The 26663-nt window shown below is 45.2% G+C and overlaps 1 protein-coding gene across 4 annotated transcripts in view; it reads left to right on the top strand.

The window, feature by feature from the left end:
• LOC121860337 (protein kinase C, brain isozyme-like) overlaps nucleotides 1-26663 on the top strand; it is a 118988-nt gene that overhangs the window by 46988 nt on the left and 45337 nt on the right. For all 4 annotated transcript variants that reach the window (XM_042357413.1, XM_042357412.1, XM_042357411.1 and 1 more), the window contains exons 4-6: nucleotides 3065-3193; nucleotides 15985-16138; nucleotides 20494-20722. In XM_042357413.1, the coding sequence (XP_042213347.1) occupies nucleotides 3065-3193; nucleotides 15985-16138; nucleotides 20494-20722 (512 nt within the window). The remainder of the gene's footprint in view (nucleotides 1-3064; nucleotides 3194-15984; nucleotides 16139-20493; nucleotides 20723-26663) is intronic.

Here is a 26663-nt window from a genome sequence, read left to right as displayed (position 1 = left end):
CTGGTGACGAGTGTAATGTGGGAGGGTGCGATGATGTGACTGTATTGGTAATTGTGGTGCTGTTAGTGGGGATTGTAGTGGTGGTGGTGGTTGTTGTAGTAGTGGTGGTAGTTGCTGTAGTAGTTAGTGGTGGTGGTAGTGATTGTAGTAGTGGTGGTGGTTGTAGTAGTGGTGGTGGTTGTAGTAGTGGTGGTAGTTGTAGTAATGGTGATGTATTGGTGATTATGTTGGTGGTAGTGATTGTAGTAGTGGTGGTGGTTGTTGGTGATTAAGTTTGTGATTGTAAAAGTGAGTGCAATAGTGGTCTTGGTGATTATACTGAATGAGGCTGGTACTGGTGATTGGACTGGTGCTATTAATTATTTTACTGAAGGCAATATCGGTGATTATACTGGTGACATTACTGATGTAGTCTCACGGTGAAACTAACTGGGAAAGTATAACCCAGACAATTATCACCATCCTAAATTAACAAAATTATAACCAAATTATCCTTGGAAAAAAAAATGGTGCCTGGTAGAAATTGACCCCTGAGTTATAACCACTATTAATTAGATCATCACATTACTTCATTACCTTAGATAATGACCCAATTAACGTGCTAATGGGTGTCATTTATATTAATATCTTTTTGTTGTTTATTAGGATTGGATAAATTCAGGTAACATTGACTCAGGTAACACCATTTGGTAGGTTAGGTTAGGTTAGGTTAGGTTAGGTTAGGTTAGGTTAGGTTAGGTTAGGTTGTCTTTTGTGAGTGATTGTTATTACCGCCTTGTTTACGTTCTCCCCCCCCCCTTTTTTTTCCTTCTTCCTCCTCTTTTTTTCTTTTTTTGACCCTTTCTTCCCCGTATTTCCTCCCTTCATTGCCTTTCTCTCCTTCCTTCTGATCCTCCCCTTCTCCTTTCCTCTACCTTCCCTCTCTTCTAATCCTCCCTTCCCCTCATAACCTCCCCTCTGACCCACCCTTCCCCTCATAACCTCCCCTCTGACCCACCCTTCCCCTCATAACCTCCCCTCTGACCCACCCTCTGACCCATAACCTCCCTCTGACCCTTCTCATAACCTCCCCTCTGACCCTCCCTTCCTCATAACTCTCCTCCCCAATAACCTCCCCTCTGACCCACCCTCCTCATAACCTCCTCTGACCCACCCTTCCTCATAACCTCCCTCTGACCCTCCTCCCTCCTTCCCTCATAACCTCCTCTGACCCTCCCTCATAACCTCCTCTGACCCCTCATAACCTCCACCTTTCCCCTCATAACCTCCCCTCATAACCTCCCCTCTGACCCACCCTTCCCCTCATGACCTCCCCTTCTCTTCATTTCCTCCCTTCCTCCTCCTCCTTGGTGACGTCAGCCGAGGCCAGCAGCTCGTTGCCTGGTATTCACACATCTTCCGCAATCAAGGTTTTACAGCAGTTTCCTCTACGCCTTCAAAAGACCGGGAGATGAATGTTCATATTAGCTCGTGAAGGTAGTGGGGAGGGGAGGGTGGTGAGGTGAGGTGGGAGGTGGGGGTGGAGGGTGAGGAGGTGGGGAGGGTGGTGAGGAGGGGAGGAAGATGAGGTGAGGTGGAGGGGGAGGTGAGGAGAAAGAGAGAAGGCGAGGAGGGGGAGGAAATGGGAACGATAATGTTGGGAGGGGGAAAGAGGGGGAGATAAGGATAATTAGGAGGGGAGATAGTTAGTCTAGTGAGGGGAGGAGAAGGGGAGTGATGGTTGGGGAGGAGAAGATGAGAAGGAGGAAGCGTGGTATGGGAGAATAGGGGAATGGGGATGGTTGGAGGAGGAAGGGAGGTGGGTGGTTGAGGAGAGGAAGGGGAAAGGTGAGAGTGGTTGAGAAGGAGTAGGAAGAGAAGTGGAAGAAATTCGAGGAAGGGGAGATAAGAGAGGACAGGATGGTGAGAGGGAGAGAATGAGGTGGTTAGGGGAGAGGGGAAAATAATGAGAAGGAAGGAGAGGAGAGGGAGCAGCAGAAACTAAGCGAGGGGGAGAGGGGAGGGAATAAGGGGAGACAAGAGGAGTGATGGGTAGTTTAAGGGGTGTACAAGAACTAGGGAGTGAGGGAGAGGAAATAAGGCACGTTGATAAGGGTTAATAAAGATGGAATGAGGGGAACAGAGGTGATAAAAGAGAAAATGGATAATAACTAAGGAATATTACCAATAAAAGCCGATAATATTAAATAGTAAATATTACTAAATAAAATTAAATTGGGTTTAAAAGGGAAATTTTAATACACCAGTTTAAATAAAGTGGATTTTCGGAAATTGAGGGGTAAAAATAATGTACAAAAATCCCCAAGAGACGGATTCAAGTTGCTAATGATTACACACACACACACACACACACACACACACACACACACACTTGGTACTACTGTGTTGTCACTCGGAATCAAGTATGACGATCATCCAGCTATGATACAATGGTATGAGTTATTAAGGATGTCACCTTCGTTGGGGAGTTTTGAGGTGATTAAAGAGGCCGATACGGGACCAGCAGAGTTGTTCACAGATATTGCACAAGTGGAGGGCTACATCTAGTGCGGGAGGGGCGGTGGCAGCGGCTTTCCGGCGTTGGCGCTTGTCTTCCTCGTTGTGCAGTCGGGCTAACTCTAAAGTATTGACACCTCGTATGGTGCCCCCCCATGCGTTACGCCAGTCCAACGTAGTTGTTCGCGGATATTGGTAGCCTCTATGCTCCTACAGTTGGTGTCAGCGAGAATACTGGCATTTGTTTTCTTGTCTTCCCAGCACACACACACACACACACACACACACACACACACACACCTGACCACCTGGAATTAATCCTCCTACATATATTAAAACATACACACTCTTACATATAAATACCTGTACCATATATACCCCACCACACAATGCCATCCTGTATTGACTCGCCCTCGGTGTGTGTGTGTGTGTGTGTGTCATGTGCGCTGATACGTTGTAGTGTGTGTGTGTGTGTGTGTGTGTGTGTGTGTGTGTGTGTGTGTGTGTGTATTGATAATAACCAATACTGTGTACTGAATACTAATTATACTCTCATTCTCCTCCCCAGCATGTAACATGAACGTCCACAAGCGATGTACTGAGAGTGTACCCAACTTGTGCGGCTGTGACCACACTGAGAGGAGGGGCCGTGTCGAGCTTAAGATCATCTGTATGGGCAACAAGCTTACTGCTGAGAGTGAGTTCACCTGTCATGTTCTTGTTACACCTATCATGTTCTTGTTACACCTGTCATGTTCTTGTTACCTGTCATATTCTTGTTACACTTGCCATGTTCTTGTTACACTTATCATGTTTTTGTTACACCTGTCTTGTTCTTGTTACACCTGTCATATTCTTGTTACACCTGTCAGGTTCTTGTTACAACTGTCATGTTCTTGTTACACCTGTCTTGTTCTTGTTAAACCAGTCTTGTTCTTGTTACACCTGTCTTGCTCTTGTTACACCTGTCATGTTCTTGTTACACCTGTTTTGTTCTTGTTACACCTGTCTTGCTCTTGTTACACCAGTCTTGTTCTTGTTACACCTATCATGTTCTTGTTACACCTGTTTTGTTCTTGTTACACCTGTCTTGCTCTTGTTACACCAGTCTTGTTCTTGTTACACCTGTCATATTCTTGTTACACCTGTCAGGTTCTTGTTACAACTGTCATGTTCTTGTTACACCTGTCTTGCTCTTGTTACACCAGTCTTGTTCTTGTTACACCTGTCATATTCTTGTTACACCTGTCAGGTTCTTGTTACAACTGTCATGTTCTTGTTACACCTGTCTTGTTCTTGTTATACCTGTCATATTCTTGTTACACCTGTTATTTTCTTTTTACACCTGTCTTGTTCTTGTTACACCAGTCTTGTTCTTGTTACACCTATCATGTTTTTGTTACACCTGTCTTGTTCTTGTTCCACCTGTTTAATGGCCTAGTTACACCGGTTAACTATTTATTTTACATCTTTGTGTTGTTCTCGCTGCGTGTACTATATTTCTGTACTGTCGAGATGAATAACCGGTGTAGAGGCTGGGAGAGTGTGTTGGGTCTACGAGGAAGATATTGTGTTTACCTTTGAGACTCCATCTTTCTCTATTAACTTACCTGAGCTAATTAATTGTCGGACTCATATCTCCAGGTAAGTGAGGCATTTAGCGTATGAACCTTGAATTATATACCTCTGTGTTGTGTAGCTGAAGATGAGATAGTTAGGAACCTGCTTACATCTTCACTCCGGAGGAAAACTTGACCTGTGAACCTTATAGATCCCAAGTAATGGTGTCCAACTTTATGGCTAATGTGATTCTCCCCTACCCTCCACTCTACTACCAGTCACTATCATTTCTTACACTTAAACCAGTCTACAGTTTCTAATTATAGTGGGGGGGGGGGGCTAGGAGGACTCGGATTCGTAATTCAGGAAGGGGTTCAGGGCGACAATACCTGGTAATTGAATTTGGGTTCCGGGAGGGAGAGTGTGTTATGGCGCCGAGGATATGTAGAAGATGTGAATGAGCTCACACCTACACGCTGGTGTGATTAACACTGTCTCTCTTTCCTTCCCTTCCCTACCATGGGGCAGCTGCCACGTGGTAGATCTGACAGTCTCCCATACACAGAGACACAATATTAACGTCTCTTAGCACAAGTCTAGACACTATTAACGACGCCTTCTTTACTGTGTTGTCATCAGAGACCAACGCAACACACCTACCTCACCTGACAGCGTGATTAAGAGTCAACCTAACAGCTGGCACCGTACACAGAGAAGGGTGAGAGTCATCAGTGCCGATACAACAACCTAGAGTAGTGTCATGGGTCAGGTTCGTGGGTCACCGGGTGAATGGTCAGATCTTTTATGTTGCTGATTAGGGTTTTTTGATTCTCAGACGCTTGCCATTAAACTGCCCAATGAGTATCGTATGTGAGCCAAGTTTATATTTACGGGGCACATACTGAGGCATGAGTACGGGGGTGTTGACATAGGGGAGAGAAGGACAAAAACTCATTGAACCTAACCTAACCTAACCTAAACCTAACCTAACTTTTTGCATTTAGGTGTTTCATTGGTAAGTACAGTGAATTTTCGTCCGTTCACAAAAAATAGGGACTAGTTATCTCACTCCATATTTATTTGCCAGGAAGGGTCTACCTATTGATTAATGAGGTTAATATCTCGTCTGTCAATACATGTGTCATATTAGAAATGCTTATCTAATTACAGGTAATATGGTATGTGTCACCTTACAATAACTGGCAGTGTTTTAGTTGTGTCTGTTTACACGAGGCTGGTATGAGAGGGAGTGGCAGTGTGGAGGAGAGGGAGGGAGTGGCAGTGTGGAGGAGAGGGAGGGAGTGGCAGTGTGGAGGAGAGGGAGGGAGTGGCAGTGTGGAGGAGAAGGAGGGAGTGGCAGTGTGGAGGAGAGGGAGGGGTGGTGGAGGAGAGGAGGGAGTGGCAGGCAGTGGAGGAGAGGGGAGGGAGGGCAGGGAGGAGAGTGGAGTGGGAGGGAGGGCAGAGGGGAGGGAGGAGGGAGTGGCAGTGTGGAGGAGGGGAGGGAGGGTGGAGGGAGAGGGAGGGAGTGGCAGGTGGAGGGAGAGGGAGGGAGAGGAGGAGGGAGGGGGCAGGAGAGGGTGGGGGTGGGGAGGGAGGAGGGGCAGTGTGGAGGGAGGGGTAGGAATGGCAGTAGGGAGAGGGAGTGGGAGGGCAGTGTGGAGGAGAGGGAGAGTGGAGTGGAGGAGAGGGAGGGAGTGGCAGGGAGGAGAGGAGGGAGTGGCAGTGTGGAGGAGAGGGCAGGAGGGCAGTGTGGAGGAGAAGTGGCAGGTGGTGGCAGTGTGGGAGGAGAGGGGAGTGGCAGTGTGGAGGAGAGGGAGAGGAGTGCAGGGAGGGGAGTGGCAGTGTGAAGGAGAGGGGTGGGTGGCAGTGGGAGGAGAGGGTAGGAATGGCAGTGTGGAGGAGAGGAAGGAGTGGCAGTGTGGAGGAGAGGTAGGGAGTAGCAGTGTGAGGAGAAGGAGGCAGTGTGGAGGAGAAGGAGGCAGTGGTGCTGTGGAGGAAAGGGAGGGAGTGGCAGTGTGGAGGGAGAGGGAGGGAGTGGCAGTGGGAGGAGAAGGAGGCAGTGGTGCTGTGGAGGAGAGGTAGGCCGTGGTAGTGTGGAGGACAGACACAAGTAAGGATGGATTAGGTAGAAGAGCATCTAGTGACGAGAGAGAGAGAGAGAGAGATGAGGAGAGACTGGGGTGCTGGAGACTGGAACGTGTGTAGGGCGGGAGGACTGGAACGTGTGGGTAGAGCGTGGAGGACTGGAACGTGTGGGTAGGGGCTGGAACGTGGGTAGGGGCGTGGAGAGACTGGAACGTGTGGGTAGGGCGTGGGAGAGACTGGAACGTGGGTGGGTAGGGGCGTGGGAGAGGCTGGAACGTGTGGTAGGGGCGTGAGAGACGTGGGAGAGACTGAACGTGGGTAGGGGCGTGGGAGAGACTGGAACTGTGTGGGTAGGGGGAGGTGGGAGGGAGGGCTGGAACGTGTAGGTAGGGGCGTGGGAGAGGCTGGAACGTGTAGGTAGGGCGTGGGAGAGACTGGAACGTGTGGGTAGGGCGTGGGAGAGACTGGAACGTGGATAGGGAGTGGGAGGCTGGAACGTGTAGGTAGGGGCGTGAGGGACTGTGTGGGTAGGGGCGTGGGAGAGACTGGAACGTGGGTAGGCTGGAACGTGTGAGTAGGGGCGTGGGAGGCTGGAACGTGTGGGTAGGGGCGTGGGAGAGACTGGAACGTGTGGGTAGGGGCGGGAGAGACTGGGAACGGTGGTAGGGGCTGTGGAGGGCGTGGGAGACTGAACGTGTGGGTAGGGGCGGGAGAGACTGGAACGTGTGGGTAGGGCGTGGGAGGGACTGGAACGACTACTTAGGGAGATTAACAGGGCCGGGGAAAGTAGTTGGTATATGCTCAAGATCTCGTCGAGCACACACACACTTTTCCTTTTTCTCATCCTTTTCTTTATATTTCACCCTCCTCCTCTTCCTTTTCTTCTTCTTTCTTCATTTTCCACCCCCCTCCTCCTCTTCATCCTCCTCTTCTTCCTCTTCATTTTCCACCCCCCCTCCTCCTCTTCCTCCTCCTGGTAAACAAGACGCATTATACAACACCATGTCCTCTTGAAGATCCTCTGGCAGATATTCCTTTTCTGCATAGATCGTTGGGTAATATTTCCTGTCAGATTGGGTCGTAGTTATATTCTCCCTGTAAGAAAGGGATATAGGTAAATTTTCCCCGTTAGAAAGTTTCGTAGGTATATTTCCAGTTAGAAAAGACTGTGTAAGTTTTTTCCCTATTAGAAATGTTCGTAGGTTAATTTTCCTTCTTGAAGATAAAAAATGCATCAATTGTTTTACTGTGTAAGAGATTCATCCGTTAATTGCTTCCTAACTAATCAAAAGTTTACGCGATCTTTTTCCTTTTGTTTTTCTTCAGTAAAGTTTGAATTTTGACTTTACATTAACTGGATTAGTGAGAACGCGTCTGATTGGCTGAAGCAAGTTAACTGAATTTGTGAGAACGCCTTTGATTGGCTCATGAAATTTAACTGAATTTGTGAGAATGCCTTTAATTGGCTCATGAAATTTAACGGAATTTGTGAGAACGCCTCTGATTGGCTCACGCGAGTTAACTGAATTGTTTAGAATGCCTCTGATTGGCTCACATGAGTAAACTGGATTTGTGAGAACGCCTCTGATTGGCCCATGCAAGTTAACTAGATTTGTGAGAACGCCTCTGATTGGCTCATGAAATTTAACTGATTTTGTGAGAATGCCACTGATTGACCCAAACAAGTTAACTACATTTGTGAGAACGCCTCTGATTGGCTCATGTAAGTTAACTGGATATGTGAAAACGCCTCTCATTGACCCATACAAGTTAACTACATTTATGAGAACGCCTCTGGTTGGCTTATGCAGTTACTAGATTTTTGAGAACACCTCTGATTGGCTCACGCGAGTTAACTGAATTTGAGGGAACGCATTTAATTGGCGTACGTAAGTTACAAGTATAAAAGATGGCGAAGAAATTGGTGCCAGAAACTATGGGATTTACAAGAAGATATTTCGGGCCAAACGAATCCCAACGAATCCTGGACTCGGAATTTCCATACGTAGATGGTGTAGCCGTGTGACTTTGGGTTAGGTTTGGTTAAGTCAGGTAAGCGATAGGTTAGGTTAGGATAAGGGTAGGCTATGTTATAAGTAGTTAGGTTTAGGTTAGAGATAGGTTATGTTTGGTTAGGTTAGGGGTAGGTTAAGTGTAGGTTAGGCTGGATTAAGTTAGAAATATGATAGGTTAGGTTTGGTTAGAAGTACTGTATAGATTGCATTCGAGTTATAATAGATTAGGGGTTCAATTAAGTTGTGTTCACCTACCCACACTGCCTCGCCCCCACCCACACTGCCTCGCCCCCACCCACACTGCCTCGACCCCACCCACACTGCCTCGCCCCCACCCACACTACCTCGCCCCCACCCACACTGCCCCCACCCACACCACCGCCCCCACCCACACCACCCTCGCCCCCCACCCACACTACCTCACACCCCCTCACACTACCCCGCCACCACACTGCCTCACCCCACACTGCCTCTCCCCACCCACTACCTCCCCACCCACACCACCTCGCCCCCACCCACACTCACCTGCCCCACCCACACTGCCCTGCCCCCACCCACACTGCCTGCTCCCACCCACACCCCTCGCCCCACCCACACCACTCGCCCCCACCACACTGCCTCGCTCCCACCCACACTGCCTCGCCCCCACCCACACTACATTGCCGCCACCCACACATCCCTTGGGAGTTCATATTTAAGGCGGAGGATAGTGTTACGATATCGGAACATTAACGACAAAGCTCCATCGTTAGTTATCGGTATTTCGACCTTATCGCCAAACTGTCCCGATACCACCACGTGCACCACATCGTTAAGCACAGGATAACCTTTTGATATCGGAATATTAACGACTTTTCTTAACCTAACTTAACCTAACTTAACCTAACCTCGGTACACATGAGGCTGGGTGGATGGTACTGCACTCGACCGTTTTCCGTACCCTAAGTGTAAAGTCAGGTACCAATTTACATTTCGTTACGAGAGAGAGAGAGAGAGAGAAAGAGAAAGAGAGAGAGAGAGAGAGAGAGAGAGAGAGAGAGAGAGAGAGGTGTGGCAAGTTGGAAGTGTTGAAAAAAAAATATAATGGTAATACTGGCGACGAAAGACTGATATCACAAGAATCATGTATTGTACACCACTAAAAAAATTATTCGGCATCCTTACGGCGTGGTACAATATGACACGGGTGCCGAATAATTTTTTAATGGGTGTACACTCATACTGTAGGGATGGAAAGGAAGCTTGATACTGGTGTGAAGTTTGACACTGGTGCAAAGCTTGACACTGGAGCAAAGCTTGACATTGGTACAAAGCTTGACACGAGCAAAGCTTGATGCTGGTGCAAAGCTTGATACTGGTGCAAAACTTGATATTGGTGTAAAGCTTGTTAATAATGTAAAGCTTGATACTAGTGAAAAGCTTAATACTGGTGCAAAGCTTGATACTGGTGCAAAACTTGATACTGGTGTGAAGTTTGACACTGGTGCAAAGCTTGACACTGGTGCAAAGCTAGACACTGGTGCAAAGCTAGACACTGGTATAAAGCTTGACACTGATGCAAAACTTGACACTGATGCAAAACTTGACACTGGTGCAAAGCTTGACACTGGTGTAAAGCTTGACATTAGTGCAAAGCTTGACACTGGTGTAAAGCTAGACACTGATGCAAAGCTTGACACTGGTGTAAAGCTAGACACTGGTGCAAAGCTTGACACTAGTGTAAAGCTAGACACTGGTATAAAGCTTGACACTGATGCAAAACTTGACACTGGTGCAAAGCTTGACACTGGTGTAAAGCTAGACACTGGTGCAAAGCTTGACACTGGTACAAAGCTTGATACTGGTGTGAAGCTTGGTGCTGGTTAGAGCGTCAGACCCTCCAGAACAATCTGGGCCTAAGAGAGAGGGTAAACACAACGTGGCATAATCACAGTAATAGCTGAATAAATTCGGCCCCGACTCTTCCCCCGTGTTTGGGTATTTACCTCCAGTGTGCCCGGGGAAGGCTGTTGGGGGGACTAATATTGATATTACCCAGCAGACAGCATCAATATCCATGAACGCTTAGTGCTGGAGGAGAGGATGTGTGTGTGTGTGTGTGTGTGTGTGTGTGTGTGTGTGTGTGTGTGTGTGTGTGGTATGTGTGAGAGAGAGAGGGGGGAGGCATTATCACCCACATTATCCTGTTCACCCCTCCCCTCCTTGTTGAAGCTCTCTCTCTTTTTATGTACCTAAAGGGTGGGGTGAAGGGGGAGGTGATTATGAGGAAGAAGCCGTGAGAACCAGTAAAAGGATTCTTGTGGAAGAATAGACGAGGGAGGAGGGGGAATAGAGAATGGGGGGAAGGAAAGGGTGGAGTTGAAGAGGGGATGGATGAAACGAAGGATAGGGAGGAATAGGATAGATAGTAGTAGTGGAGAGGAGGGAAGAGAAGGAGGAAGGAGGGGAAGAGGAGAGATGGAGGAGGGAGGTAGCATCATAGTGTTGGAGTAAGAGGTAGGATGATGGAGAGTGTTGGTGGTGGTGGAGATGATGGAGAGGTTGGTGGTGTGGATGATGGAGAGTGTTGGTGGTGGGAGGATGGAGAGTGTTGGTGGTGGTGAGAGAGTGTTGGTGGTGGTGGAGATGATGGAGAGTGTTGGTGGTGGTGTAGATAATTAGGTAAATGGAAGGACCTTTACGCTTCTCCTTTCCTTTCCCCTCTCCCTCTCCGCCTCTGTCTTCCCCCTCCCTCTCTCTCCCACCTCCCTCCTTTCCCCATCCTGTTTTTCCTTTCCACTCTATCCCACTCGCTTCCCTTTCCTCTCCCTCTCTGTCTCCACCCTACTCTTTCCTCCCTCCCTCTCCATCTCTCCCAGTTCTCCCCCCCGTTCCCTACCACCACCACCCCTCCATGGCAGCACCACCTCCCCTCCCACTCTCCAGGATAATGGCTGCAGTGTTCCCCTGCCCGGTAACCCTTGAGAGGGTGGCTTACCATTCTATCATCGCTCACTCCGTCTTCAAAGGGTTAAACCATCAAAGGGTTAAAACCATCGTCATCAAAGGGTTAAAACCATCGTCATCAAAGGGTTAAAACCATCGTCCTCAAAGAATTAAACCATCGTCCTCGGAGGAATTAAACCATCGTCCTCAAAGGTTTAAACCATCGTCTTCAATAAGTTTATGAGTGCCCTCCTGCCCTCCCCACTTGGCTAATAAACAAGTGTTGTAACTCTCTCTCTCTCTCTCTCTCTCTCAGTAGTGTGTTGTTACGTGTGGTTGATACAGGTACAATACAGGGTAATGGCTGCATGATTTAACCCCCACGTGAATAATAACCAGATTTATTTTCCATTAAATTTTGGAATTATGTTTCACTAAATAGAACCAAAATATAATTAAATCATTAACAAGTAATATATTCAACGAGGTAATTAATTAATGATTAAATGTAGATCACCTGAAGATTAGTCACCCAAGCTTATCTCACCTGATGATGAAACACTCTGACCTTATGTGGGTGAGTTAGGTTAGGTTAGCATTAGAGTAGTTAGGTTAGGTTAGGTTAACGTTAAATTAGGTTAGGTTAGCATTCGGGTGGTTGGCTAATCTTAAAGTGAAATATGTAGAAAATAATTTAGTATTCCTCGTCTCAGGAGGTTCAGATGAGCCCGTGTGTTTGTAAACAATTATCAGCTGATTACGACATGTCTGAGCTTGATTTGGATCCAACCTGTGCAAACAAATTTAACTTATAACGAGAGAGAGAGAGAGAGAGAGAGAGAGAGAGAGAGAGAGAGAGAGAGAGATTAAACAAATTTGAGCGATGAACAAAGGAGAGAGAGAACAAAAAATTCTTCTTGTACGGGTATTCCTAAATGTTCCAGACACAAGCAACATACTGGGTCGTGTACTACTGGTCGTGTACATGGAAAATTTAAGAAATAAACCAGATGCTTTTAGTTCATCATCTTCACTTAAACCAGAGATGTGAAAAACATGTCCAGGGAGAACTAAGTAAGACACTTTTGGCGTTCATAGCAACGGTCATAATATCTAGTTAATGATTGGTTGCTGGTTGCTAAGTGAGTGGTGGGATAGCAACCAGCAGCCAATCAGCTATTGTAAATTATGATGATTGCGACTGAATGAAAACACAGTCAATATGAGTCTTAACGAAGATTTTTTTATGTGAAAACGAGGCTTTTAAGGTTCTACTCAGCCCATCACAGGACCCGGGTTCAGACTACCCTCTAAGCTGGGACAGTTCTAACCTGTTACCGCTCTTGCGTTATTTTAATATCCCTACTATATGTTTTGTACCAAATTGTGAAGACGACACACGTAACACAAGTGACACCCATGACAAGTGACATGAATAACAGTGACACCCTTTACCTCACTTAACCCAGCCTAACCTAACCTAATCTAACCTAGACTCATGACAGAAGTGACACACAGACCCATGACGCAGTGACCTTAATTCACAGGTGGTGTACAATGATTTTGTCGAGGTCAGTAGATAAGTTGTCTTGCCGTGTGCTCATAACACCGTAATACCTGACGAGAGAGAACTGCCATGGTTGTATTGTAAAAAAAAAAAACTTGTCCGTGAATCAAGACATCAAGGACGGGTCATGAAGGAGGAGGAGGAACACACAATAAGACGAACCTTTAAAAGTTAGGGTTCAGTAATGGCCTAATAATTGCCCGCTGTATTTTATCTTCCATGTGGAGGATAATATTCTTTTTCCCCCGCAAGTTAAGATGTCAAAGAGGATTTTACAGCGATGGAAGCTTGAGTAAACACATTGGGAATTAAGCTGAGGAAGGAAGAGTAATGGATAGGAGGAGGAATGTGAAGGTGGGCCGGGGGTGGTTGGAGGCCAGGGGTGGTTGGAGGCCAAGGGTGGTTGGAGGCCAGGGGTGGTTGGAGGCCAGGGGTGATGGGAGGAACTATGTGTTGACTGTCACACACTCAGTCTATGGGGGAGAGGAATGAAAGTAAATTAGGGACGTTACATTGAACTGAATATTATAATAACAAACTTTTCAACAACACGAAACATTAGGTCTTAGTGAGTTGAGGTGTTGACGAAGTGTACATTTTGGCTGTTACGTTACCAGTAGTGTACAGTGGCGGTATGTAACACTGGACCTGAGTGTACATAACAGCGTGTAGCAGTGTCCATAAGGGTATATGTAATCTCATGAGTGTGACTTCTGACCCCTGACATCATAAAATCCCTAAAAGGCGTATTGCATCAAGGGACAAGAAGCCGGGATTCAGATTAATTGACCCAGAATAGAGGGAGGCGATTCATTGTTAATTGTTTTCGAGAAGACGAAGAAGAAGAGTATAATATGAAGTTGTCGGGGGCGGGGAGCAGTGTCGTCATCCTGTTCTTCATTACACCTAAACCTTTAAAAAATAAATAAATAAATAAAAAATTCCTTAATGGTCGCTCATAAAAGACATCCAAAACACCGCTAGCTTGTGTTGTTGAGTCTCCAGTGACAGGAGCGCCACTAAGCTTCCCTCATCATCACTGTAATGAGTTGGTGATCTGCTGAAGCATAACCGAGTAGCTTTCAATTAGGGTGGCAGGAGTCGGGGTATACATAGTGGGTGCTGCTTTAATACATGGGTAAGAGACGGGGTATACATAGTGGGTGCTGCTTTAATACATGGGTAAGAGACGGGGTATACATAGTGGGTGCTGCTTTAATACATGGGTAAGAGACGGGGTATACATAGTGGGTGCTGCTTTAATACATGGGTAAGAGACGGGGTATACATAGTGGGTGCTGCTTTAATACATGGGTAAGAGACGGGGTATTCATAGTGGGTGCTGATTTCGTTCACGGATATACATAGTGGGTCAAACCTGCGTAATTGTTACCTAACCTAACCTACCCCTAGTCTGACCTAACCTAACCTACCCCTAGTCTGACCTAACCTAACATACCTCCTAGCCTGACCTAACCTACCCTTAGTCTGACCTAAACTAACCTACCTCCTAGCCTGACCTAACCTACCCTTAGTCTGACCTAAACTAACCTACCTCCTAGCCTGACTTAACCTAACCTACCCTTAGTCTGACTTAACCTAACTTACCCTCTCGCCTGACTTAACCTAACCTACCCTTAGCTTGACCTATCCTAACCTACCCCTAACCTGACTTAGCCTAACCTACCCTTAGCTTGGCCTATCCTAAACTACCACTAGCTTGACCTAACCTAACCTACCTTCTAGCTTGACCTAACCTAACCTACCCCTACTCTGATCGAACCTAACCTACCCTTAGTCTGACGTGACCTGACCTGACCTGACCCTAATCTAACACCCGCTTTAGGCAGGTCATGCGTACACCACTCATAACCTTAATGACGTCATATGGAGGAGATAGTGAGAGGGGAAGTGAGATAGGGCGAGAAGTAAGAGGGAGAGAGAAGCGAATGGGGGAGAGAAGTGAGAGAGAGAGAGAAAAGTGAGAGGGAGAAAGACATTGCGGGAGAGAGGTGTTGAAGAAGGGAGGAAGCAAGACGAAAAGAGAAGTGAGAGGGAGAGAAAAATTTGAGGGAGAAAGACATTGAGGGAGAGATGCGTTGAGGAAGAGGGAAGTGAGAGGGAGGCGTAAAGGAGAGGTTTTAGAAAGAGGGAGAAAGAGAGAAGGTGATTAAAGGAGAGAGGATGGTATGACAACATCAATAATGGAGGGAAGATGGGCGTGGTGAGAGAGAGAGAGAGAGAGACTCACAGCCACCCCCTGAAGCGGTCGTTACACTGGCCCTCCTTATGCGTATGTTTACATTTAATTCTCCTGGGATAAAATGTCCGCAAATTCTTTAGACACGACTGTACTTACTTCAGCGTATTAGGTTAGGTTAATTTTCTGTTTTGCCTCCTCTCTCCTTCTTTGTCATTATCCTTTTTTTCCCCGAGTCTCTGGCGTGTTTTCCTAGCTCTGAGATTAAACTACGCTGAGATTAAACTACGCCGAGATTAAACTACGCCCGAGGAAGCCCATTTTATTTCTCTGGGTTGAGCTTCTTTGTCACAGTTTCTTGGAACGTGTGATAGTTATTCCATTCTATGCCGGGTTATTTTTTCATGGTTTATTATTATTATGTTTTATTGCCGAGTTTCCCGAGCTTTAAGGTAATCTAGGAGGAGGAAAAAGAGGTGTAAGAGGAGGAAGGGGAATAGAAGGAGGTGTAGGAGGAGGAAGAGGGATAGAAGGAGGAAGAGGAATAGGAGGAGGTGTAGGAGGACGAAGAGTAATAGGAGGAAGAGGAATTGGATGAGGTGTAGGAGGAGGAAGAGGGATAGAAGGAGGAAGAGGAATTGGATGAGGTGTAGGAGGAAGAAGAAAAATAGGAAGAGGACGATAAGGGGGAAGAGGAACAGGACGATACATTTCCTTACCCAATTATTCCCCTCTCTCTCTCTCTCTCTCTCTCTCTCTCAGGACCAGATTTTTTTCCTGAGTCATTTTCCTGTGATTATGCAGCCAGGGAGAGAGGGGGTGGGGGGGGTGGTCTGAGAGGGAGAGATGAGCGAAGCAAGAGATGAGAGGGAGAGATAAGAGAAGTGAGAGATGAGAAGGAATGATGAGGAGAGCGGAGGAAAGATAAATTGAAACATCAGAGGGAAGGACGAGAGAGAGAGAGAGAGAGAGAGATCTGGAGGTGATTTTTCTTAATGTTATTTTCTTTACAGCATCTTACAATTCTCAGGGTGATTGCGATGTTATTTTATCTCCTCTTACATCCTTGTATTGATTGTTATTTCCCCTCCTACATCCTCGAGTTGATTCTGTTATTGTTCTCTCCCCTCGTACAGTCCGTGGAGCCAAGAACCTCATTCCCATGGATCCCAACGGCTTGTCTGACCCCTACATCAAGATGAAGCTGATCCCTGGCACTGACAACATGAAGATGAAGACCAAGACAATCAAGGCCACGCTTAACCCTGTGTGGAATGAGACACTGACATGGTGAGTATTGTTGCTCCTCCTTGTTCCTTCCTCTTCCTCCCCTTTCTCTTCCTCCTTGTTCCTTCATCCTCCTCCTCCTCCTCCTCCTCCTCTTCTTCTTCTTCTTCCCCTACTCCTTCCTCCTCCTCCTCCTCCTCCTCCTCCCTCCTCCTCCTCCTCCTCCTCCTCCCTTCCTACTCCTTGTTCCCTCCTCTTCCTCCTACTCCTTGTTCCCTCCTCTTCCTCCTACTCCTTGTTCCCTCCTCTTCCTCCCACTTTATCTTCCTTTTTCTTCCTCCATGTTCCCTCCTCCTCTTCCTCTTACTCCTTGTTCATTGTTCCTCCGTCTCCTACTTGTTCCTCCTTATCCTTCCTCCATGTGCCTCCTTATCCTTCCTCCATGTGCCTCCTCATCCTTCCTCCATGTGCCTCCTTATCCTTCTTCCTTGGGCCTCTTCCTCCTACTCCTCCATTTTCTCCTTGTCCCTTTCTCTTTAACCTCTTCCCCCTTATCCTTCCTCCTTGTTACTCTTCCTCCTCCTCCTCCTCCTCCTCCTTGTCCCTTTCTCCTTTTGCTTCTCCCCTCCTTGTTCCTCCTTATCCTTGTGCCTCCTCCATCTTCTCTTTGCTTTCTCCTCGCCGTCGTTCCTAATCCTTCTTCTTTTTGTCTCTTCCTCCTCCTCCTCCTACTCCTGGTTCCTCCTCATTCTTCCTCCTGGTTCTTCCCCGTCTTTCCTCCTTGGGCCTTCTCCTCCTCCTTGGTGTCTCTTCCTTTTCCTTCCCCCCTTTACCTTCTCGTCCTTCCTCCGACTGCCTCCTCCTTCCTTATCCTCTTCCTCTTACCTTATACTTTTACGTCCTTCCTCTGTCTGCTTCCTCATTCCTTCTCCTCTTCCTTCCACCATATACCTTCTCGTCCTTCCTCCTCCTCCTCTTCCTCCTCTCTACTAGTTATCATTCTAGCCATTTCTCTCCCCCATCCATCAGCTCCCTGTACCCCATGCCATAGATAAAGTAGTTTTTTATCCCACCATAGTGTAGCAAGTGTATGGTGTTCATCCTGTATATTGAACTCGTCCACCACTGACCCCGGGGCCCGACTCACGGTAATCTCTTTAATTAATTTGAGATTTTTTATACATTCATTATTTTTGGTAATTTTTAATCGTTTTTATTGTTATTTTACAAGATAATTTTTACTTGTTTTTTATTTTTAATTTTATCGTTTTTTTTTCTTCTTTTTTTTACGTGTTTTCATTTATCATTTTATCGGATTTTTATTGTTTTTTATTAACTTTTTACGTGTTTTGTTTTTTTAAGAATTTTATATAATGTTAATTTATTTTTTATTATAATTACGTATACTTATTGTGCGTTTGTTTTTATTTACTGATTTTTTTTCATTCTATTGTTATAATGTTATTTTATTCCATTTTCTATTTCTTTATTTTTTTATTAACTTTTGTTGTAATTTGTTTTACTCATATATTTATATCGTAATTATTTACAAGGTGATATTGTATTTATTATTATATACAAATGATAAAGATTATTATTGTAATTTTTGTGGTTACATCATACTTGTTTATTATTTTTATTATTATTATTATTATTATTATTATTATTATTATTATTATTATTATTTTATTAATATTATTATTATTATTATTTTATTAATATTATTATTATTATTTTATTAATATTATTATTATTATTATTATTATTATTATTATTATTATTATTATCATTATTATTATTATTATTATTATTTTGGGAGATTAATAACATAATTCAGTTAACGGTGTCATCCCTAACCTAACCCAAACCAAATCAGTGTTAAATTAACCTAACTCAGTTCCGTCAAACCTAACTTAATCTAACGTGGTATGTGTGTGTGTGTGTGTGTTTGTGCGTGCGTGCGTGCGTGCGCGCGCGCGGTTGTATACTTGACTGTCAGCTCGCGCACACGTACATGTATAAGACAGTGCCGTGTTTGTGTGTGTATTCATGTGTACCACCTTTCGCTCACCGCTATAACTACAGTATATTAACACGTGAACTGTACACTATCTCTCTTGTCTGTCTCAGCTCACCACACCACCACCACCAATGTCTTTTATCTCACTCTCTTATCTCTCCCTTTTTCTTGTCTCCCACTGTCTCTTATCTCGCATTGTCTCTTATCTCTCACTGTCTCTATCTTTCACTGTCTCTTATCTCCCACTGTCTCTTATCTCTCACTGTTCCTTATCTCTCACTGTATCTTATCATACACTGTCTCTTATCTCTCACTGTCTCTTATCTCTCACTGTATCTTATCACACTGTCTCTTATCTCTCACTGTCTCTTATCTCTCACTGTATCTTATCTCACTGTCTCTTGTCTCTCACTGTCTCTTATCTCTCACTGTCCCTTATCTCTCACTGTCTCTTATCATACACTGTCTCTTATCTCTCACTGTCTATCTCTCACTGTCTCTTGTCTCTCACTGTCTCTTATCTCCCACTGTTCCTTATCTCTCACTGTCTCTTATCTCTCACTGTCTTCAATCTCTCACTGTCTCTTATCTCTCACTGTCTTCTATCTCTCACTGTCTCTTATCTCTCACTGTCTCTTGTCTTTCACTGTCTTCTATCTCTCACTGTCTCTTATCTCTCACTGTCTTCTATCTCTCACTGTCTCTTCTCTCCCACTGTCCACTGTCTATTCTCCCACTGTCTCTTATCTCTCACTCCTGCTGTTGTTCTCTCACCCTACTGTTGCTCTCACCCACTGTTGTTCTCTCACCCTCCTGTTGTTCTCTCACCCTGCTGTTGTTCTCTCTCATTCTCCTGTTGTTCTCTCACCCTGCTGCTGTCTCTCACACTGCTGTTGTTTTCTCACCCTCCTGTTGTTCTCTCACACTGCTGTTGTTCTCTCACACTGCTGTTGTTTTCTCACCCTCCTGTTGTTTTCTCACCCTCCTGTTGTTCTCTCACCCTGCTGTTGTTCTCTCACACTGCTGTTGTTCTCTCACCCTGCTGTTGTTCTCTCACACTGCTGTTGTTCTCTCACCCTCCTGTTGTTTTCTCACCCTCCTGTTGTTTTCTCACCCTCCTGTTGTTCTTCACCTGTTGCTCTCTCACCCTCCTGTTGTCTCTCTCACCCTCCTGTTGTTCCTCTCACCCTCCTGTTGCTCCTCTCGCCCTCCTGTTGTTCTCTCACCCTGCTGTTGTTCTCTCACACTGCTGTTGTTCTCTTCACCCTCCTGTTGTTTTCTCACCCTCCTGTTGTTTTCTCACCCTCCTGTTTCTCTCACCCTCCTGTTGTTCTCTCACCCTCCTGTTGTTCTCTCACCCTCCTGTTGTTCTCTCACCCTCCTGTTGTTCTCTCGCCCTCCTGTTGTTCTCTCACCCTGCTGTTGTTCTCTCACACTGCTGTTGTTCTCTCACCCTGCTGTTGTTCTCTTACACTGCTGTTGTTTTCTCACCCTGGTGTTGTTTTCTCACCCTGCTGTTCTCTCATATCCTTTCCATTTTAATATGAACTTAATAATTAGTAAATATGAAGCATTGTTGTTGTCATTTATTATTATTATTATTATTATTATTATTATTATTATTATTATTATTATTATTATTATTATTATTATTACTGTATTATCATTAGTATTATTTTTTATTGTTATTATTATTGTTATTATTTTCAAAACTCTTATTATATTTATTATTATTCAATTTATTGTTGTTATTGTTATTATTATTTGAGTAATATCCTGTACTGTAGTGTACTTTAATGGTTGAAGAGTAATGGCTTAACTTAATGACACAACCCAGTTTATGGTTCCTTGTTTATTATCGTCTATTGCTAGTTCCCCTGTACTGTTAGTTTGATTTATACTGTATTATATATTTTTATGCCCCGCCGCGGAGTGTGGAAGCGGCATATATAGTGTTATCCCTGTCCCTCCGTACTCACGTAGGGGGCGACTTGTTCTCAAATTCTATTCTCCATACAATCATGAACCTTCACACACACACGCAGCTTGCTGGGTACTTCAACATCAGAGCCAAAGTAGGTCACTGTGACCTCCATTTTGTTCACTTTTTGCGGTCAATGTGCAAATCGGAGCATCCATGTCCTGCGACACGCTGTTCTTGTGGATTACTATTATTTATATTTCATTATATATATATATATATATGTATATCATATAGAGAATTAATTATTATATAGTTATATTGTATTGCATCATTGTACTATGTTATATAATATAATTTTATAGGTATTATAGTAAATAATATATTATAGTGTATTATATTGTGTTATATTGACATACTGTGTTATGATAGCATTAATATAGAGTATTAAGAGGAGTGTGTGTGTGTGCCCCTCAGCGAGTTGAAGCCTGAGGACAAGGACCGCCGCCTGCTGGTGGAGTGCTGGGATTGGGATCGTACTTCCCGTAATGACTTCATGGGCTCCATGTCCTTCGGCATCACCGAGATCATCAAGTCCCCCGTGGAGGGCTGGTTCAAGTTCCTGACGGAGGACGAGGGAGAGTTCTACAACGTGCCCTGCCCACCTGAGGGTGCCGACATCTCCGTGCTCAAGGAGAAGTTTAGGGTGAGTGTGACGCTTTGTTTATGGCTCACGGTGAGGGAGGGTGGGAGGGAACGAAGGAGGAAGGGACTCAAGTAATAGTTGTATCATGATGAACTAGAGGGGCCAAAAAATAGCATCATTAGACTATTAATATGGAGTAATAGAGGTTCAGTAATCAGACGTGTTTGGGTCAATAGTAACACAGACTTTCCTCTCTCGGGTGTTTGGTGAGTTTGTGGTTCATATATGGTGGATCACTGTCATATATGGTGGATCACTGTCGTATATGGTGGATCACTGCCATATATGGTGGATCACTGTCGTATATGTTGGGTCACTGTCATATATGGTGGATCACTGTCGTATATGGTGGATCACTGTCGTATATGGTGGATCACTGTCATATATGGTGGATCACTGTCGTATATGGTGGATCACTGTCATATATGGTGGATCACTGTCGTATATGGTGGATCACTTTCATATATGGTGGATCACTGTCGTATATGGTGGATCACTGTCATATATCTAGAAAGTGTAGTTGTGTAGGAAGCTGTCAGGATCCGCTTGAGGGGACGAAGGACCTGGGTGTTTCTCCTTTAAATACGGCGTAAAATCCCCCCTCTCGTACTGCGGTTTTCATCCCGGGGAAAAATGCCTCAATGTTCCTGAAAAAAAAAATGAAAAAAAAAATTGTAGGCAGCCGCTTGCAATTTTTCTTTCATGTTGGTTTTGATTTGATGTTTTAAGTGTATATGGGTCAGTAAAAACCCTCAATAGGTTTTTTATTTCTAACAAGGACACATTTGTATATATTGTGTTAATGGTTAAATATTTGCCAAAGTTAGGATTTGTGTGTTTGTTTTCTGAAATACCATACATCCCTGCGTGAAACAACACAAACTACCCATGTTGTAGAGAGATATTGTTGTGTGTGTGTGTGTTTTTTTATCTCTATACTACCTAGGGAACACTTCTATAGGGGTGAGGATGGGGTGGGTAGGTTGAGGGTGGGGTGGGTAGGTTGAGGTTGAGTAGGTGTGGGGTGGGTGAGATGAGAATTGAGTGATGGGAAGGGGTGGACGGGGAGAGCTTTCGACATCCTTCCCCCCTCCCCACCTCTATAGCTCAGCCTGCAAACAAAAGGTTGCGGCATATATTTTAGCATTTTTTTTCAGGTGGGTGTTGGTTTAACCCTTTAGCTCGTCGTGTGTGTGTGTGTGTGTGTGTGTGGTATTAATTCCAACAGCTTGTGATATAACTGTGGGGGGTGAGGAAGGAGGGTGTGCGGGTCAGGATGGAAGGGTGTGTGGGGGTCAGGATGGAAGGTGTGTGGGTCAGGATGGAAAGGTGTGTGGGTCAGGATGGAGGGGTGTGGGGTCAGGATGGAGGGGTGGGGGGTCAGAATGGAAGGGTGTGGGGGTCAGGATGGAGGTGGGGGTCAGGATGGAGGGGTGGGGGTCAGGATGGAAGGGTGTGGGGTCAGGATGGAGGGGTGTGGGGGTCAGGATGGAGGGGTGTGGGGGGTCAGGATGGAAGGGTGTGGGGGGTCAGGATGGAAAGGTGTGGGGGTCAGGATGGAAGGGTGTGGGGGTCAGGATGGAGGGGTGTGGGGGTCAGGATGGATGTCTGTGGGGGTCAGGATGGAGGGGTGTGGGGTCATCTTACACTAATTCGTTCATGTCAGCAGAGTTTCAAGTTGAGAAGAAAGGAGGAGGAAGAAGGGGAAGTAGAAGGAGGGAGAAATGAGTAAAGTGGATCAGTAGGAGGAGGAGGAGGAAGTGGAAGAGAAGGAGGAAAAAAAGAAGTAGAGGAAGAGGTGGAAGAGGGGGAGGAAAAAAGAAGTTGAGGAAGAGGAGGAGGAAAAAAGAAGTAGAGTAGGAGGAGGAAGAGGTGGAAGAGGAAGAGGAAAAAAGAAATGGAGTAATAGGAGGAAGAAGAGAAATAAAAAAAACATATATTTAATGCAAAGGAGAAACTTGTACAAAAAATAAAATAGGAAATGTACTTGAGAGTAAAAAAGACTCGAAATAATACGATAATATTGTGTTTGGGAAAAGTTTTCTAATCACTGGAAATGAATAATGTAATGGGTTTTTTTAGGGGGTTAACTATTTTGTTTTTCTATTTCACTTAAATATTAAAGAAATAATAATAATAATCTGTAGACTCTTGTGTATTCACCCAGCCGTCACTCGCTCCACCCTACACTTCGTCGAATATAACAACAGAATTTGACATTTTTTTTTACTCAATTTTATATATATTTTTAGATAGGATAGATTACATAACTATAAATCTGTTTATGGGAATTCAAATCTACAAATATCTATATTTTTGAATGAGTTTAGATAATGGAATTTATATATTTTGATAGGTTTAGATAAATACATACAGCTTTTGATAGGTTTATATAAATAAATCCATATGTATCACCAAATAGAAATAGAGAATGTACACAATTTTACCACGTGTGGATAAATATATTGTATAGTTGTTAACATGTGTCAGCCATTAGGCTAATTGTGTGTATCATGTAGCACGAGCCTCACACTGACCTTGTTTAATGATAACAAACTACCAGGACCTTCGTTTGGCCCAGTGCTCACCTTACCTCACCTTCCTGACTGGTGGATGTTTGACGCATGTGAGGGATGTTTGACGCGCGTTAGGGATGTGTTGCATCATTACACGAACTGTTACCATGACAAAAGTTTATTAATTTAGGTGCGAGTTATATAAAACGCTTATCACATTGACCCATAGTTAAGGACAAGGTAAGAATCAGTGACCTACCTGTATATATCAGTGACCTATCCTGTATATATCAGTAACCTACCTGTATATATCAGTGACCTACCTGTATATATCAGTAACCTACCTGTATATATCAGTGACCTACCTGTATATATCAGTGACCTACCTGTATATATCAGTGACCTGACCTGACCTGATCTGACTCGAGGTAAGTAATGTCACCTTGTAGTTTCCACTTATGACTCTGGCGTTAATTACCGACTCGCTTAATTGATGGCTTAAGTGATGATTGCCCGAGGCTGAGTTCTGGGCCGAGAGACAGACGGGACAGTAATTACGTGTGTGTGTGTGTGTGTGTGTGATAGGGAGAATTTGTGTGGGTGTGTGAATGAGCGTGAGTGAGATAGTGTGTTTAGAGTTTTTATACGAGAGAGAGAGAGAGAGAGAGAGAGAGAGAGAGAGAGAGAGAGAGAGAGTGCCAAGTCATGTCAACTTCTCGACATTACCATACTCAACCACCAGCTGCTTTGATGGGAGGGAGGTTAAGGAAAAGGAGTAGGATGGGGAAGGAAGGAGAAGAGGGAGGAAGAGGAGGAGTGAAGGATAGATGTCTCAGAGTGCTGGTTAGAAGGGAGAGTGAGTTAAGTTGGTGCAGGGAGAGGCTGCCTGTGTGGTGCCATTAGAGACGAGGGTTGTGTGGAAGGGAAAGTGACAGTAGGGCAGGTGGGAGGGAGGGAGGCAGTAGTGTAGGTGGGAGGGTGGGAGGGAGGCAGTAGTATAGGAGGGAGGGAGGCAGTAGTGTAGGTGGGAGGGAGGGAGTACTCTTGTCTGCCTGTAGTGAGGGAGGGACGGAGGGAAGGAGACAGTGGTGAGGGAGGTACAAAGGAGATAATGTGGCGTGAAGGATGACCCGAGTCAGCCCTTCCTCCCGCACCTATTACAGTATTGGACTCCTCCTCCACCACCTCCCGCACCTATTACTGTATTGGACTCCTCCTCCACCTCCTCCTTCTTTGTTTCCTCCTTCTCCCTCTTTCTCTTCCTCCTCCTCCTCCCTCTCCCAGTAAGGCCTTCTCCTTCCCTTGACACTGGCTTCCACACGTCACCGGAATATATCGGATGGCCCACAGTATATCGGATGACCCACGATATATCGGATGGCCCACGATATATCGGATGACCCACGATATATCGGATGGCCCACAATATATCGGATGGCCCACGATATATCGGATGGGTCAGATACACATTCATATCACTCATGGCCATCCTAGTTGTGACCAGTATGACCCCGTATATAAGAAGCTGGATAATGTGTTGTGGTTTAGTAGTGGCGCCAGTGTGTGTGTGTGTGTGTGTTTGTGTGTGTGTGTGTGTGTGTGTTGTTTTGTTTTGTTTTGTTTGTTTGTGTGGTGCTCCGGAGAAGACAGCCACAAGCATATCCCTCCCCAGCTAGACAGACAGACACCCAGCCAGACAGACAACCAGAGACCCTACTACTGGTATATCCTGTCTACTGGTTCCTGTGTGTGTCTATTGGTTCTTCTATACTGACTGGTGGTTGTGGTTCTATACTGACTGGTGGTTGTGGTTCTTGTTTTAGTAATTGTTTGGGTTTGTTTTTCCTGAGGAGTGTTGGTAATTGACCTATCACGCAGCTTCACCCACTTGATTGGTTGCTGGTTCCTAAGTGACTCGCGCCGCAACACCTACAGATTCCCCGCCATTTTTATTTTATTTTCGTGTTTAATATTTATCAGTTGTGAGTCGAAAGTATAGTTTTTGATGGAAAATTTATCATCGTGTTTGAAATTATAAAAAAAAGGCTTTGAATTTGGGCAGTGTGGCAGCATATTCAGTTAAGAGCCAGTAGCCAACCTGCTGCAGTTATGTGTAATGGTTACTAAGGAAACCACGGGAGGGCGGAGCTTATTGGACAGGTCAATTGTTAGGCTGTCTTTGTTCCACAGTGTCTTTGATCCATTCCACAAAAATTTTGTTTTCAGCGAGAAATTGTAAGGTTCACAAAGCACCGATAAAAGAGGAAAGTCTGTCAAAAAAATCAGATATATTATTCTTGTGTTACTTACAGTATTAATGAAAGTTTATTGATGCTACTTTTTATGTTCATTGATATATTTAATAATAAATTTAAAGCAGGGTTGTTAGTGTGTGTGAGAGGTGATGACTATGGTGCCCCCGGCTCTCACGGCTGTCCAGGTATGTAAAGATAGTGCGGGGTGCTCACCTTCCTCCTAGTGGCAGCAGCACACAAGGTGGGACCTCCTGTGTGTTGAGGCACCACCACACACTGTAACACTTGACTCATCCATCCAGTCAGCCCCCATGATAAGTTTGGACATAAGTTATTCTGTTTTAAGTTATGATAGTGTTGTGAGTATATAGTATAGTATAGTATAGTCACCTCAATGTTATTCTGACTGTTAAGTATATAGAGAGGTGGAGTGTGGCATAACAGGTGGTGATATAACACATGTGGATACCTTCTCCTCTACACTTCGTTAATAGTGGATTATTGTCTGTTCTCCACCACTACCACCACACCATCTCCACCATGACTACCACCACTACCACCACCTCCACCATTACCACCATCCATGACGTCGACCTTGCTGCTCCACCACCGCCGCCGCCCCATTACTGCTCTTCATAACGACGGCCCCATGTTGGCTGCCTTATTCCGGGCATATAACGACTCTCCCCATTACGGCTGTCCGTATGACGGCCACCCCATACCGGCCATCGATATATCGGGTCCCCCCCATCGCGGCCGCCCCCCACCACGACGGCCCCACATGGTTTGTCATGATGCACATATGTTTCCCCAACACTGAGCACTGAGAATGACGCTCCCTCTTGCCCTCTTGACTACTGAGAAAGATGGAAGGTGCATGCCTCTGTGTCTCACCCCCAATACTGTTTTTCTCAGTCTCCTCAAGCCCTACGGTGCACCTCTCCTAAACTCTCTCTCCAAAAGTCAACATCATTAGTGTGTATTGTACGTGCTATACTTCCGCACCGCTCACCCACCATCCTACACACCCAGATTAAAAATATTAATTTTCTTCGTACCCTGTCATGTGTGTTGCGCTTTTGACCTTTACTCCGGGGAAACGTAATGAACTAAAAGACTAAAATAGATTCTCATAATTTCACCTGTACCCCGCGCTCCGGAGGGACGAGG

The sequence above is a fragment of the Homarus americanus genome, unplaced genomic scaffold (assembly GCF_018991925.1).
Source record: "Homarus americanus isolate GMGI-L3 unplaced genomic scaffold, GMGI_Hamer_2.0 scaffold48088, whole genome shotgun sequence".
Lineage (NCBI taxonomy): Eukaryota > Metazoa > Arthropoda > Malacostraca > Decapoda > Nephropidae > Homarus > Homarus americanus.
This window is presented reverse-complemented; position numbering and strand designations above follow the sequence as displayed.